The 17,014-nt window shown below is 55.7% G+C and overlaps 1 protein-coding gene across 7 annotated transcripts in view; it reads right to left on the bottom strand.

Annotated features, from left to right (window-relative positions):
- Positions 1-16,732, bottom strand: part of IGSF9B (immunoglobulin superfamily member 9B) — a 1,213,970-nt gene extending 1,197,238 nt beyond the window's left edge. For all 7 annotated transcript variants that reach the window (XM_069614121.1, XM_069614116.1, XM_069614120.1 and 4 more), the window contains exon 1: positions 16,447-16,732. In XM_069614121.1, the coding sequence (XP_069470222.1) occupies positions 16,447-16,552 (106 nt within the window). In that variant the 5' untranslated portion in view covers positions 16,553-16,732. The remainder of the gene's footprint in view (positions 1-16,446) is intronic.
- Between the last annotated feature and the right edge of the window lie 282 nt (positions 16,733-17,014).

Below are 17,014 nucleotides of genomic sequence, written 5' to 3'. Positions count from 1 at the left end.
CTTCAAGCTGTGCCTGGCTGTTCCTGGCTGGTGGGGGCGGGGGGGCTGTTGAGGGGAGAGGGCTGTGGACAAGGCACATACAGTTCCATTCTCAATGCGCAGACTAGCATCCCAACGGCCCCCAGAAGGACACACCATACAAACGGTGGGTGCGCGGGGGGGGGGGGGGCGAGGGCACGGCTAGAATCTAGGGTTGGCACTGCCTCGCCTCCCCCGCAGCATCCGAGAGTCTACAGCATCTCCGGGCCACTCACAGCCCGTGTTCCTCCCGCAGACTAGGACACGGCACCTCTGCACCTTCCCTAGCTCCTGCGGCACCCGAGGAGCCCTGGGCGAGTGCCAGGGACTAGCAGCGCTGCTGCCGCATGGCTCGCGCAGTCGCGCCGGCATCGACGTGTAGACGTGAGCCTGATCTCTCAAGTAAAGGCCTGTCACTCCCAACCGCCACCGCCCTCCTCCCAGCAGATACACACGACAGAGGCACCAACCAACTGAGCTAAGAACAAGACCACTCCAGGGGGCACACGTGTTTACTTCTCCAGGCATGCACACACGGGAAACATTCCATCACAAGCAAGCCACAAGCATGCACCACTCCAGGCAAGAACACATGTTTACTTCTCCAGGCGACATGCACCCATATGGGAAACAATCCACCACAATTAAGTGCCCGGTCAGACAAGCAAGCCACAAGAATGCACCACTCCAGGCAAGCACACACGTGTACTACTCCAGGCGACATGCACCCATATGAGACACAATCTACCACAAGCAAGTGCCTGGTCAGACAAGCAAGCCACACAAATGCACCACTCCAGGCAAGCACACATGTTTACTACTCCAGACGTCCACACACGTATTATAAACCGTGCATGCCCAAAATACTCCACTAAAAAATTAAATACCTGCTTTGTCGGCAGGGTAGCCACATGGGCGCACACTACAACTAGTAGCTTGCAGATACATGCACACTTTAGTCAGAAGTTAATAGAGTTCCACACGAAGAAAAATTCAACAGATATGGTAACATGCACCAAATTCACCCTGCACATAGTTGATAGCATAGGAGTTACTGCACAGAATGTTAAGATGTGAGGAATTCGACAATCCGCATGGTGGGCTTGCGCTCCCCTGAGCTTTTTTGACATTTTTAAATAACTTGAATGGTGGTAGACCAACCTCAGGAAAATGTGTGGGGCTAATCCTCACATCTGCCCATGCTCACACCACAACAAAAGCATAGACCTGTGCACTCTGGCATGGACAGAGCGTACAGGCGCATTCCGTCATGTCATATTTAGTTGGAATTTGACAGCCGAGGAGGGCACAAATTCATCCCAAGGAAAGGTGAGGACAAACATCTCCCTGCCATGGCCAGCCTGATTAACTGACAAAGGCTCCATGGAAACACACTGCTCTTTTATTAGGCTCTGCAGCTGGTGGCAGCGATTAACAGAACTGAAGGTACTTCAAACAGGCCCCCACATGGCATGGCTGCAGAGGATATCAAAGCAGACAGGAAACCCAATAACCTTTCATATGTAACTGTGCCTGAACCCAGCTCCCTCCCTCAGAATCGAAGGCAGTGAACTGATATGTCTGGGTCTATTTTTGCAGTAGGCCTCCACCGCTAGGGGGACCCAATTCATAAGATACTGGAATGCTGTTTGCAGAAGCCAGAGAGTCTGGTCTCTCGTCATCTTCAAGGGAGACCTGCAAGCCCATTGAAGAAGCTGGGAGAAGTGCATCGACAAGCAACTAACACCGTCTGCCTTAAAGGACATTTAGGAGACCTGCAGCTTTAATCAGGGACCATACAGGGAGACGCATTAAGCAGACATACTCTTTGATCACGGCAGACAGGCAGACTGGTGGGACTTAGTAGCACAAAGGAGTGAGCACAGAGATCTTTCTGTTGAGAGGCAGTTTCCGCCATCTTGGTTCTGGGACACATCCTGGTTCCTGTTTCACCCCTTTACCATTTCCTGTTGCAAGGCACTCTGGTAATAACCTCATGCCTACAGGGGTTTGTTGGTGAGGACCCAAGGATTGGATAATTAAGGTAGGTTTAGCCTACACCAATCACTGCAGCCTGTTTGGCTTTAAAACAGGGCTAGAGATCACCTGAAGACTTCACAAGAAGAAAGCAGAACTTGTCCTTGGACCCTGGCTGAAGGTATAGCCTTACACCTTCTGCCAGTGAAGGAAGGCCATGACATCCAAAGAGTGAAGCAAGATCCCTCCCCTTAACTTCTCTCAGGGAACAGAGGGAGTAAAAAACTCAGAGGACCCTTCAGCGGCTCCAGAACCAATACCAAGTCAGCACACAGGACATTTTCGAAGCAGTCGATCCGTAACCGACAGCAACACTGACCGCTGTCAGGCCGCAGTCGCTGAAAGAAAGCCGAAATGTCTTGACCAGTGCTTCAGAACTGTGATCAGCGCTGATACAATGATTACTGACCCCAAGTCACCGTGTAGGCCATACTACGCTCGCCGAATGGTCTTGCTGCTTGATACCCGCAGCGACTCCCACCTTGAACTCTGTCACAGAAGCCTGGAAGGCGCCCTGAAGCTGACTTGACCCTTTCGAGCACCAAGAACATCTACAGCAAAAGGTACATTGTGGTTCTGTCCCCCTGGCCCTTCCCAGAAGGCCCCTAGAGACATTTTAAGACCCTTTCGCTGAAGCAAAGAAGCCTTAAACTATTATTTACCATACCGACGACCCTCCTGTCAGTATTTAGAGTGCATTGCTTTTTCCTTTGTAGAAACTGTCCTCTTCATTTCTCTACAGGGCGGGTTGTAGTAGTGTTATTAGACTGTCTGTTGTAGTATGTAGTGATAATAAAGGTAATATTTTTATACAACCTTGACTGGACAGTCCTTTTTATCATTGGGTAATAATTGTATTTTCGCTGTGTTGCAACTAACCAATGATCCGCGACCTTGCAGAGATAAGCCTGCCGTTCCATCCACGTTAACAAAATTGGACAAGGAGGTTTATAATTTTAAAGTGTATGTTTTGTTCATTCCAACATTTTTGTATCCACTCTGGTGTGTTAGTGGTGTGGGGCTGCTTGATGGTTTAGAAACTGATATCCACCCCATGTTCACCGATGCCCCGCAAGTTGATTGCTTCACATGTAAAGAGGTTACCTTTCACACGACCAGTGAAACAAACGGCACCTTTCACGTCTGGGGAGCTAAATATAGCTCACACTGAACAGAACGTTACACGCCCACTTTCCTCATGCTGCTCTAGCCGGCATCACCCACAACCGTCACGCATTGCACAGCCAGACGCACATCCCAATGGCATAGCAGACACGCGGTCATCCAAGAGACACCTGCACGTATGGCCAGAAACCCCTCAATACAACACAGCCACAGACATACACAAGAGACAAGACGACGGCGAGCACAGTGCGAATGCCACATGCAATGAAGCAGGTGTGTGGCCCTAGGGTGGGCAGAGGCCTCCTCTAGTGAGCGGGTTTGGAAGCCAGACAGCTACAACGAACCCAAGAGCAGTGGGTTGGTCCATGAAGGCCCAGGAAGGAGGAAGATGGGAGCCCGAGCGGGACAGCCGACCTTGCATCTCACTCGAGCGAGACCCGGCTGATATCAAGCCAGTGTGACGTTGCACTGCGCCATCTCTCAGGTGCTGAAGGGGATTAGTGATTGTAATAGACTGCTTGGGATATCAAACCGTTCCCAGGCAGCCCAAAAGCCCCGCTGCATCGCGATCTGGGCAGGAATGGCTTCAAAGCCGGACTAGTGTGTAGGCAATGGGAAGGGTGCGTCTGTGGCTGGCCATGTTCTTTAAGATTGAAATCCATTTTCTTTACTTGCCTTTCCTTCAGTTTTACTGGAAGTTTTGCAAAATACAATGTTGCAGGGTGGAGTGGAGGGAAGGAACGACCCAGGTATGGTGTTTGAATGGGGTTAGGGGAAGAGACAGTGAGTCTGGGGGCAGAAAAGAGGGCGGGGCAGAGGGAACATAATTCCACAACTTTTAGACTTCGACCGTTGCCTGCCAAAGCGCCTAAGCAATGAATCCCCTCTGAGTCCAGGCAACATGGGGGTGAGGAGGGGCAGGGGCGACCCAAGATATAACATACTAACGGTGCCCCCCACCTTCAGCCTAGACTTTAGGGTCACGGGAGCAGCACCGACAGGGTGAGGTGGGAAACTCAAGACACTATTTTTCGGCTTTGTCTATTGATTGGCCAATCAACTTTGGCCAGGCGCCCTTGTATCCACTAACTTGTGCCGCACCGTCTTGCCGCCTGATACCCGCATCTGTCTCCAGTCTTTAACTCTGTTCAGAAGCTGCAAAGCGCCCTGAAACCGACTCGACCGAGCACCAAAAACTTTGCAAGCACAAGGTACATTATGGTTCTGTCCCCCTGGTCCTTCTCCGAGGCCCCTAGTGACATTTTACAACCCGTTGCTCCCTTTGTGCTGCGACCAAGTTTCCTTGAACATTGTGATTAATTACTTTACCGACTACCCTCCCGTCAGTATCCAGAGTGCCTCCCTTTTCCTTCTTGAAACGGTCTGTCCTCTGTATTCCTTTATAGGGTGGGTTGTGTTTTGTAGAGTTGCTAGAACTGTTTGTTGGGATAATAATAAAGTAGATATATTTAAACTACCGTGACTGGACAGTCCCTTTTATCACTGGGTAATAATCGTGTTTTCACGGTGTTGCAACTAATCAACGATCCACGACCTTGCAGAAATAAGCCTGCCATTCCGTCCACGTTACCAAAATTGGACAAGGAGGTTTATAATTGATTTGTGTTTCCAATTTGTTCGGATCCCTTCTGGTGTACTAGAGGTGTGGGGCTGATACATGGTTTAGAAACCGATATTCATCCCTGGAACACTGGTGCCCAGAGGTTAAGTTGTCACAGCAATGAAGCACTTACCTTACAATGACAAACCCGGTCTTGCTTTGGCCAGACACAAGACACGACTCTGCCCCCTAAAACAGTGCGAGAGGGGCGGCAACAGCAGGTACACTTTCACAAATAGTCAATATAGGAATTCAGGCCTTCTTCACCCCAACAACAAATGTATGCTTTTAAAAGAAAGACTTGTGCGCAGATGTAAGAACCATGTGTGTTTAATAGCAGAGACTCATTTTTGTACCCATCTCGCCCACCAATCCAACATTTCAAAACACGGCCATCTGGATCATATACAACATCGGATATCGGGAACATGTAACTCTCCTGCGCCAAGAGTTACACTGGCTTCCAGTCCAGGTCAATAGGACCCAGATCCATGAGACTTTACATGGCATGGCTCCGCCATATCTTAAGAAACGGTTTGCCTGGTACCAGGCTGACAGGCCACGGAGATCACCACTCCGTCTGTCTATTCTAACTCCCAGATTTCAGAAAGTCCGATGATTCGGGAGATCGCTCACAGGGACGTCATTTCACCAAAATGCCCAGGGTAGCGGAAGTGACATCACACGACCCTTCACCTCTGATGACATCACAGGAAGTGATGTCATTTGACCCCCACCCCAAAGTGATATCATGGGAAGTGATGGAACACGACCTTTCACCCCTTGACAAAACAGGAAGTGGCATCACATAGCATTGTTCCTAAGTACACTATGAAATATATGGTTACGATATCACTATAATGTGATATACATTTCATATAAGAATGGATCACCATATGTATCGTTAATATCAGTGTGTATAGGTTCATATTACCAAATTACTGTGAATGCAAGCAGACGTCCAAGGCCAAATGATAATGATGTGTTATTATATAGCACTTACGCTTAAGCGCTTTATATAGAACAAATATACACCCAATATCACCCAACCTGTGTTGGTACTCATTTATCGACCTCAGAAGGATGAAAGGCTGAGTTGAGGTGGTTAAGAACAGACTAATTCAGTGACTCACCCCCCCCCCTCCGAGTGTGCCTGAAATAAACCTTTAAGGAGGCTAGAAATTATTGTACAGAATTCCAGAAAGACACATTATTTGGTCTTCCTATTCTTTCTTATTTAGGGTCACTGCTGAAAGTGATAGACTTGTGGAACCCCTGTTCTTTTTTTAAGAGGCCTGTACACGAAAGCCAGCCACTCCAGAAGCAAAGAGCCACATGGTGCTGGCCACAGCCCAGGAACTTGCATTAAAAAAGAAAAAAAAATACATCTTTTTAAAGGGGTAGCAAAGGAGACCTCAGGGGTCGCAGTTATGACCCCTGGCGACCCTAAATGACGCCCCTGCCCGCTCATCCATCCAATCATGTGGTGCCTCAGCACCTTATATCCTCCCAGCACACCACAGAGAACCCCCCCCTCCCCACTTGCACCCACAGAGATATAAGAAAGCACCTGCAGTTCCTAGGACATCCCACGTGAACGTGGGCGAGATCACAGAGCTCCTCGGTCACGCAGATGTCACACACAGTCCCTGACCTCCAGCCACTTGCACTTGCCACAGAGCCCCGCCCGGGGAACACCACGCATGCCCTTTTGGAGTTATTGAAAGGGCATACAGAGGGGTAACAGGGCCGCATCTTCCGGCAATACGGAGGGAGCTCCCTTGCGAGTCCTACTGTCATGCAAGTGTTCCTGGGGAGAGGGTGCAGTGCCCACAATGACAGCATAGATGCCACCTTCAAGCAATGCTGAGGTCACATATCCCAAATCACTACCCATAGAAATGTTATGGAACTGGTCCAGCCGGGGGGGGCTGGCAGCGCCCTGGGAATGTCCCCACGGATGAACCTTTAGAGCAGTGTTCTTCCAACCGTGGAGCGGACTCCCCTACGGGGGAGAGAAAAATCCCGAGGGATGCCCAGGGGGGCGCACGAAGCTCCTATAAACAGGTATTATGGGGACTGTTGCTAAAAGAAAGTACAAGCATTTAATATAAAATATAAGCATCTATGGCTTGTGGGGGGCTGGAGGGAAGATTTGTAATCAAAGGGGGGCTCAGCAGTACAAGGTTGGAAGGGCACTGCTTTATAGTGATGTCCATGCTGGCCCTCCCGGCCGCCCGGTGGTGGGTGCCAGGCACAGCTGCTCCTTCCCCTGCACTCTGCGCATGCATGGGACTCACATGGGAACTCTAGCAGCAGCACAACCCCTAGCAGTGGCACAGCACAGCCCCTAGCAGTGGCACAGCACAACCCCTAGCAGTGGCACAGCACAACCCCTAGCAGTGGCACAGCACAACCCCTAGCAGTGGCACAGCACAACCCCTAGCAGTGGCACAACCCCTAGCAGTGGCACAGCACAACCCCTAGCAGTGGCACAGCACAACCCCTAGCAGTGGCACAACCCCTAGCAGTGGCACAACCCCTAGCAGTGGCACAGCACAACCCCTAGCAGTGAGTCACTAAAAATGCTGGTGTGGGCGCGCCACTTTATTGGGCAATGTGGGCCAGTTTGATAGGTTTATTCACCATGCGGCTAGTCATTTTCACCAGTCTTACTGAATAAATATTCTTTAAAATGCACAATTTGTATCACATTTTATCAAAATCCTCCCCTTGGGCACTACTCGAACAGTCTGTCACAAAAGGAAGGAATTGCCATTTGCAACTGTGGGCCGCTTTTTCATTGGTACCCAAGACAATGTTATGCCCCAGCCCGGCCCTGCAAGGAGGGGGGCGGTGGGATGGGCGGGGGGGGGGGCGAGGTTTATCGGGAGTGAGTAGCGCAGGATGGGCTCGGTGGAGGGTACGGCGCGGTGGAGGGTACGGCACGCTGCAGCTCCACTCGGTCCAGCGCAGAAGAGAAGTCCTGGGTTATTTACGGCCTCACAGCACACAACAGCTGACCCTCGGTTACAGCACGTCAAAGCTCTGGAGAACAGAGTGCAGTGTAGAGTGCAGTGTAGCACTCAACATGAAAGTGCAGCGGAGGTGGCTCAAACCAACAGCGCACGTGATAAAGCGGTGCATGTCAGGGCAGCCCGCAGCACACACGGCCCGAGGCAGCCCTGGCGTCAGGGGTGTTGCTAGGTCTGGAAAAGATCAGGGGCTAAGCTAATGTCGGGACTGGCGGGCTTCGGGGCTAGCTATAGCCTTTTGGTTGTAGTTCCTGAGCTTCTATTCGTGGCTACAATCAAAAGACCTGGGGCTATAGCCCCCTAAGCCCCCCCCCTGCCTGGCGTGCTAACATGCACGACCTCCGAGCAGAGGCTCGGCACGCACAGCCTTTCAATACACTTCACAAAGCGCAGTACCCATAGACACGGGCGCACAACGCACACCTCAACCAAGGGTTTGCAGGGCGAGGCAGAACGTCTTGGTGCATCTGAGAGAACTGTGAAACATTACAGCAGCTAATAACAGCACAGGCAAAGATGGTCATACAAAAGATGGCGGGTAGAACCCAGAGCAACACAGGCAGAGAACTCCGGATGCAACACAGGCAGAGAACCCCCGAGAGCTACAAAGGCAGAAAAGCCCAGAGCCACACAGGCAGAGAACCCCCGAGAGCTACACAGGCAGAGAACACCAAGAGCCACACAGGCAGAGGACCCCGAGAGCCACACAGGCAGAGGACCCCGAGAGCCACACAGGCAGAGGACCCCAAGAGGCACACAGGCAGAGAATCCCATACACAGGCAGAACCCCAAGAGCCACATAGGCAGAACCCCAAGAGGCACACAGGCAGAGAACCCCAAGAGGCACACAGGCAGAGAATCCCATACACAGGCAGAACCCCAAGAGCCACATAGGCAGAACCCCAAGAGCCACGTGGAACGCACCCCGAGAGAAGCAGAGGGATCGAACTTGCAGCTAGCTGTTTAGCACCTGTGCGCAGCCTGGAAGGAAATGGTCGGAGGAGCTACAGGCCAACTAGTGCCTGATTTGTATTTCTGTTCGGGCTTGTATGGAGCAGGAACCTAATTAGGAAACACCCAGCACTGTACCTGTCATGGAGGGTAACACATGAAGTAAGGGGTCGAGTAAGGCTTGGAGTTCTTTCCTGAACTGCAAGAGCGATGGCGGTATGCACTGCCACCAAGAGAAGGCCTGTTTCCTGGTTTCCCTCGTCTCCAACCTGCCTCTGTGCCCCCCTTCCTCTACCCCCACTCTAGCACTTCACCCATCAGGGTCACGTCCCCAGCACAGCTGGCCGTACCACCTAGCTGCACTTAAAAATGTCCAATGTTGGTTGTCCTTGATCTATGTATGTCCACTTACGTATTGACCCCAGTGACTGTTCCATTTACTTCCCTCTACAACCTGGTAAGAATGTCCCCATCATAGCTCATTTCTTATCCATTGTATTTTGTTTTGTGATCAATAGAGCATAGTTGCTCCTGTATATTAAATAAATAAATATATTTGCCCCTGCGAAAAACTTTCATTCAAGACTACCGATGGCTTGGCTGCACGACCCACCTAAGCTATACCGATTTGATGAGAATTTGGCAGGTGTTCGAAGGGTGCTTAGGGCGGGCAGTCTTAAAGGCTGCATGAATTCTGTCCCATCAGGATGCGTTTGGGAAGCTAGACGGAACGCTAGGGTCTGTGCATTAGCCTCTAGTCCCAAGAGATGCTCTACTTTACCGAGTGATACCGGAAACCCACGAGCTGCTTTTGGGTCCTGCTTTCCAAAAATCTTGACTGGGTCCGTCCAGTGGACGTGAACCCTGGGCAGCTTCAGAAAGGCTGTTCTGAGTTCAGCGTCCCAGTGATGGACAGCTCCCGGCGAACAAGCTCGCTAAGCGCCAAGGAGTCTCCGCCAGGCATGCAGAGTTCAGCCGTGGACAGCGCCCTGTGAGGCCAGCTAGCGGCTGAGTTCACACCCGAGGCAGCTCTGAACCCCCCAGTGTAGGGGGCAGAGTTCAGCCGTGGACAGCGCCCTGTGAGGCCAGGTGTGACAGGTAGAGGCTGAGCTCACACCCCGGAGCAGCTCTGAACCCCCCAGTGTAGGGGGTAGAGGTCAGCCTTGGACAGAGCCCTGTGAGGCCAGGTGTGACAGGTAGAGGATGAGCTCACACCCCGGAGCAGCTCTGAACCCCCCCAGTGTAGGGGGCAGAGTTCAGCCGTGGACAGCGCCCTGTGAGGCCTGGTGTGACAGGTAGCGGATGAGCTCACACCCCAGAGCAGCTCTGAACCCCCCAGTGTAGGGGGCAGAGTTCAGCCTTGGACAGCCCCTGTGAGGCCAGGTGTGACAGGTAGCGGATGAGCTCACACCCCAGAGCAGCTCTGAACCCCCCAGTGTAAGGGGCAGAGTTCAGCCTTGGACAGCCCCTGTGAGGCCAGGTGTGACAGGTAGCGGATGAGCTCACACCCCGGAGCAGCTCTGAACCCCCCAGTGTAGGGGGCAGAGTTCAGCCGTGGACAGCGCCCTGTGAGGCCAGCTAGCGGCTGAGTTCACACCCCAGAGCAGCTCTGAACCCCCCAGTGTAGGGGGCAGAGTTCAGCCGTGGACAGCGCCCTGTGAGGCCAGGTGTGGCAGGTAGAGGCTCAGCTCACAACCCGGAGCAGCTCTGAACCCCCCAGTGTAGGGGGCAGAGTTCAGCCGTGGACAGCGCCCTGTGAGGCCAGGTGTGGCAGGTAGAGGCTCAGCTCACAACCCGGAGCAGCTCTGAACCCCCCCAGTGTAGGGGGCAGAGTTCAGCCGTGGACAGCGCCCTCTGAGGCCAGGTGTGACAGGTAGCGGATGAGCTCACACCCCGGAGGAGCTTTGAACCCCCCAGTGTAGGGGGCAGAGTTCAGCCTTGGACAGCCCCTGTGAGGCCAGGTGTGACAGGTAGCGGATGAGCTCACACCCCAGAGCAGCTCTGAACCCCCTGCCCCCAGTGTAGTGGGCAGAGTTCAGCCTTGAACAGCCCCTGTGAGGCCAGGTGTGACAGGTAGAGGCTGAGCTCACACCCCGGAGCAGCTCTGAACCCCCAGCCCCCAGTGTAGTGGGCAGGGTTCAGCCTTGGACAGCCCCTGTGAGGCCAGGTGTGACAGGTAGAGGGTCAGCTCACAACCCGGAGCAGCTCTGAACCCCCAGCCCCCAGTGTAGTGGGCAGAGTTCAGCCTTGAACAGCCCCTGTGAGGCCAGGTGTGACAGGTAGAGGCTGAGCTCACACCCCGGAGCAGCTCTGAACCCCCAGCCCCCAGTGTAGTGGGCAGGGTTCAGCCTTGGACAGCCCCTGTGAGGCCAGGTGTGACAGGTAGAGGGTCAGCTCACAACCCGGAGCAGCTCTGAACCCCCCAGTGTAAGGGGCAGAGTTCAGCCTTGGACAGCGCCCTGTGAGGTCAGGTGTGAGGGGTAGAGACATGACTCACACCCCGAGTCAGCTCACAACCCCCCCAGTGTAAGAGGCACAGTTGGACCTTGGACAGCGCCCATTGAGGCCAGGTGAAACGTGGTGGGACTACACAGCAAACAGATTCCCAGACTCTACAGGGAGGAAGAGCAGAGTTCAGCCCTGGACAGGGGTCACGGTTGGAGGCTGAACTCCCACCACGGAGCTGCTTATACTGTAACCTCCATGAGTACTGGGCAGCGTCCTGCAAGGCCACGTGCAGAAGGGTGAAGCTGCCCACCAAACTGCCACAGCTGAGACTCTCTCAAGGCAGCAGGCAGTGCTGTGCATCTTCAGCGCGGCGCTGTGCAGAACACAAGACAGACCAAAGACCTCCAGCCAAACCCTGCGTGACTACACCGACCTTAATCAACAGACCTATAAGCATTGTATGACTATGTATATATTCCAGTCATACCAATTAAGTATTACTGTGGGGTGGTGGGATGAGTGTGCCCGCCACGCGAGAGTTTATTCAGCGCACTGCACAGAGTTTGTAGGTGGGGCTACACACCCATTCTGGCCCTGTCCAGACTGCTTGACCAGGGCGCAAAATTCAGCACCAGACAGCGCCGGGTGTGATGAAGTGAGGCTGCCCACATCCCCCGGCAAGCATCTCCCACCCTCCTGAGTAATATGGAGCAGACTCTCTGCACCGTGGCCCGGTTGGGACTGTGCCAGGCCAGGGCACAGATTTCAGCACTGGACAGCGACGTGCACATCCCACGGCAGGCATCTCCCACCCTCCAGAATAATATGGAGCAGACTCACTGCACCGTGGCCCGGTTGGGACTGTGCCAGGCCAGAGCACAGATTTCAGCACCCGGAGCACTGGACAGCGCCGTGCACATCCCACGGCAGGCATCTCTCACCCTCCTGAGTAATATGGAGCAGACTCTCTGCACCGTGGCCCGGTTGGGACTGTGCCAGGCCAGGGCACGGATTTCAGCACTGGACAGCGACGTGCACATCCCACGGCAGGCATCTCCCACACTCCCACCCTCCTGAGTAATATGGAGCAGACTCACTGCACCGTGGCCCGGTTGGGACTGTGCCAGGCCAGAGCACAGATTTCAGCACCCGGAGCACTGGACAGCGCCGTGCACATCCCACGGCAGGCATCTCTCACCCTCCTGAGTAATATGGAGCAGACTCTCTGCACCGTGGCCCGGTTGGGACTGTGCCAGGCCAGGGCACAGATTTCAGCACTGGACAGCGCCGTGCACATCCCACGGCAGGCATCTCCCACCCTCCTGAGTAATATGGAGCAGACTCTCTGCACCGTGGCCCGGTTGGGACTGTGCCAGGCCAGGGCACGGATTTCAGCACCCGGAGCACTGGACAGCGCCGTGCACGGGCTCGTGTGTTAAGGCTGCACACCAGGCTGCCAGCACCGGACAGCGCCCCGCAAGGCCAGGTGTAATGGCGCCAGCGGGCACCCCCGGGACTGATTCCGACTCTACGGGCGGAGGGGGCTGGATAACTGGAGTCCGACGGCTGCTCCGTGCCCACGCTCATCCCAATACGCCTGTATGGTAAAGTAGCAAACGCTGCCGGCTCCGTGCCAGGCATAGAGCGTGTGGCAGTAACTAGACCGTGGTAACGGCTGCCCTGTGATTCCAGGAGCGGGGAGGGGGCTGCACTTACACCCCCCCCCCCTCGGCTGTGATCTGAGATGCATAGCACACCCTGGGTGAACCCTGCCCGTGCTGACGGCTCTGGTACTCACCTTGAACCGCGCTGCCTGGGCTGGGGTATGATCTTGCACTCACCTTGAGACGGCGCTGCCAGGCAGTCACGGCAGTCACCAGCCGAGGCTGCCTGTGCTGCTGCTTGCTCTCCCCCCTGCGTCGGGTCCCTTGCTCACGCCAGGTGTGCGGTCTAATGCCGCCCGCGCAGTCCCCACCTGCTTCTTCTGCTGTCTGCCTGTCCCCCGTCTGGTCTTCTGCCCCCTCCCCTGTTGCCACCCAGCCAGGGCTTCTGCCTGGACGGCTACGTGCCTTCATCCCCCCAATCCCGATTCTCGTCTTGGCGGCGACGGAGTTCTCTGCCTTCACCCGGGGCCTGTGCTGTCCCTGCCTGTCTTGGGGCCCGTGCTTGGGACAGGAAAGGGATGGCACGTGTGCCCCGCTGTCTGTGACCCCTGCCATGGCGATGGTGCTGCGCTGAGCCGCCCGGGACCCTATGCTACGCCACCTTCCTGGGCTGGGGGCACCCGTCCTCACCCTGCTGCTGTCCTGCCTGTCCTTCGGAGTAGATGCCCAGTGCTACCCTACAGCCAGTGTCTGGGCTGCCGAAGACCTGCTACATGGCCAGGTCCTGTCCTAATCCTGCTGCCTTCCTGCCTGTTCTGGGGTCCTGGCCTTCAGCCAGTGCCCATCTTCACTGTGAGACCGCTCTGCCTGTGCTGGGTCAAGGGGACTGCTGTGGTCCTCACAATCAGCCAGTGTCTTCCTTACACGTGCTGCTGCTCCTGCCTGTACTGGCTGGAGGGTTGGTGAGGTACTGGTCCCAGCCAGATAGATCCTACTGCTGTCTGCGCTGCTTCTCTGTCTGGGTTGAATCTAGGGTGCTGCGATGGCCCTTGTCATCAGCCAGTCCTTTGCCTACCTGTGATACTGAGGAACTGATAGTCAGAGGGATTCTAGTGCTGCCTGTGCTGGGTCAGGGGTGCTGCTGTGGTGCTCATCATCATCATCATCAGGGGGATTCTGCAGCTGCCTGTGCGGTCAGGGGTGCTGCTGTGGTACTGATCAGCCAGTGGCTTGCCTGCCTGTGGTGCTGAGGTGCTGATTGCCGACCAGGGGGATTCTGCTGCTGCCTGTGCTGCTGCTCTGCCTGTGCTGTGTCAAGGGTGCTGCTGTGGTGCTTATCAGCCAGTGGCTTGCCTGCCTGTGACTCTAATTGCCAGCCAGAGGGATTCTGCTGCTGCTGTGCTGCTTATCATCAGCCAGTGGCTTTCCTGCCTTTGATGCCGAGTTGCTGATTGGAAGCCAGAGGGATTCTGCTGCTGCCTGTGCTGCTGCTCTGCCTGTGCTGGATCAGGGGTGCTGCTGTGGTGCTCATCATCATCATCAGGGGGATTCTAGTGCTGCCTGTGCTGGGTCAGGGGTGCTGCTGTGGTGCTCATCATCATCATCAGGGGGATTCTAGTGCTGCCTGTGCTGGGTCAGGGGTGCTGCTGTGGTGCTCATCATCACCCAGTGGCTTGTCTGCCTGTGATGCTGAGGTTCTGATTGTCAGCCAGGGGGATTCTGCTGCTGCCTGTGCTGGGTCAGGGGTGCTGCTGTGGTGCTGCTCATCATCAGGGGGGTTCTGCTGCTGCCTGTGCTAGGTCAGGGGTGCTGCTGATCATCAGGGGGGTTCTGCTGCTGCCTGTGCTAGGTCAGGGATGCTGCTGTGGTGCTCATCATCATCAGGGGGATTCTGCTGCTGCCTGTGCTGGGTCAGGGATGCTGCTGTGGTGCTCATCATCAGGGGGGTTCTGCTTCCGCCTGTGCTAGGTCCGGGATGCTGCTGTGGTACTCAGCATCAGGGGGGTTCTGCTGCTGCCTGTGCTAGGTCAGGGGTGCTGCTCTAGTGCTCATCCTCATCAGGGGAATTCTGCTGCTGCCTGTGCTAGGTCAAGGGTGCTGCTGTGGTGCTCATCATCATCAGGGGTTCCGCTGCTGCCTGTGCTAGGTCAGGGATGCTGCTGTGGTGCTCATCATCAGGGGGGGTTCTGCTGCTGCCTGTGCTAGGTCAGGGGTGCTGCTGTAGTGCTCATCATCATCAGGGGAATTCTGCTGCTGCCTGTGCTAGGTCAAGGGTCCTGCTGTGGTGCTCATCATCATAAGGGGTTCCGCTGCTGCCTGTGCTAGGTCGGGATGCTGCTGTGGTGCTCATCAACATCAGGGGGATTCTGCAGCTGCCTGTGCTGGGTCAGGGATGCTGCTGTGGCGCTCATCATCATCAGGGGGATTCTAGTGTTGCCTGTGCTGGGCCAGGGGTGCTGCTGTTGTGCTCGACATCATCAGGGGTTCTGCTGCTGCCTGTGCTAGGTCAGGGATGCTGCTGTGGTGCTCATCATCATCAGGGGTACTGCTGCTGCCTGTGCTAGGTCAGGGGTGCTGCTGTGGTGCTCATAATCATCAGGGGGATTCTGCAGCTGCCTGTGCTGGGTCAGGGGTGCTGCTGTGGTGCTCATCATCAGCCAGTGGCTTGTCTGCCTGTGATGCTGAGGTGCTGATTGTCAGCCAGGGGGATTCTGCTGCTGCCTGTGCTGGGTCAGGGGTGCTGCTGTGGTGCTGCTCATCATCAGGGGGGTTCTGCTGCTGCCTGTGCTAGGTCAGGGATGCTGCTGTGGTGCTCATCAGGGGGGATTCTGCTGCCTGTGCTGGGTCAGGGATGCTGCTGTGGTGCTCATCACCAGGGGGATTCTGCAGCTGCCTGTGTTGGGTCAGTGGTGCTGCTGTGGTGCTCATCATCATCAGGGGGATTCTGCAGCTGTCTGTGCTGGGTCAGGGATGCTGCTGTGGTGCTCATCACCATCAGGGGGATTCTGCAGCTGCCTGTGCTGGGTCAGGGGTGCTGCTGTGGTGCTCATCATCAGCCAGTGGCTTGTCTGCCTGTGATGCTGAGGTGCTGATTGTCAGCCAGGGGGATTCTGCTGCTGCCTGTGCTGGGTCAGGGATGCTGCTGGGGTGCTCATCATCATCAGGGGAATTCTAGTGATGCCTGTGCTAGGTCAGGGGTGCTGCTGTGGTGCTCATCATCAGCCAGTGGCTTGTCTGCCTGTGATGCTGAGGTGCTGATTGTCAGCCAGGGGGATTCTGCTGCTGCCTGTGCTGGGTCAGGGGTGCTGCTGTGGTGCTCATCATCATCAGGGGGATTCTGCTGCTGCCTGTGCTGGGTCAGGGGTGCTGCTGGGGTGCTCATCATCATCAGGGGAATTCTAGTGCTGCCTGTGCTAGGTCAGGGGTGCTGCTGTGGTGCTCATCATCATCAGGGGATTCTGCTGCTGCCTGCACTGCTGCTCTGCCTGTGCTGCTGCTCTGCCTGTGCTGCTCACCTTCAGTCTGCACCTGCCTGCCTGTGGGGAAGCGCTAGCCCCTCCATCCCCCGGCGCACACACACACGGGGCGCACTCACTCACTCACTCACCTTGAGCCGGGGCTCCTTGCTGGCCCCCCGCCGCCCCCTGGACCGCCGCCGCCGCCGCGCTGCTCCGGGACACACTCAAGAGCAGAGCCGCCAGGTACCAAATCATAGTCCCTGCGGGCGGCCGTGGGGAGCCTCATGCCTGTCAGGTGCGCCCCTGGGCCGCAGGAGCCGGAGGAGCCCCCGGGAGCCGCCGGTACCACCGCCGCCGCCGCCCGCCCCGCTCCATCACTGCCCGGCCGGGCTGCCCGCTCCGAGCCCCGCTCTCAGCCCGCACAGGCAGCACGGCCTAGGCCGGCCCCTATAGCCCGAGCCCGCCCCCACAGCGCCGCCATTGGTCGCGCCCGCCCCACCCCGCCATCAGACGCCCGCCCACCCCTGTCCGGGATGACGATTGGCTGCAGCTGCTGCCACTCAACAGGTGACCACCCACCCTCCCGAGCGAGACGCGTTCTCATTAGCTAGCCTGCCACCAGTGTAGGCGGGTATTGGTGAACGCTGATGCCATTCTCATGTCCCCGGCCTAGATGCCCGATGCCACAACGACAACCTAGCCAAGCTACGGCCCCGC

The sequence above is a fragment of the Ambystoma mexicanum genome, chromosome 9 (genome assembly GCF_040938575.1).
Source record: "Ambystoma mexicanum isolate Mex_15411 chromosome 9, UKY_AmexF1_1, whole genome shotgun sequence".
In the NCBI taxonomy this organism is placed as follows: domain Eukaryota; kingdom Metazoa; phylum Chordata; class Amphibia; order Caudata; family Ambystomatidae; genus Ambystoma; species Ambystoma mexicanum.
This window is presented reverse-complemented; position numbering and strand designations above follow the sequence as displayed.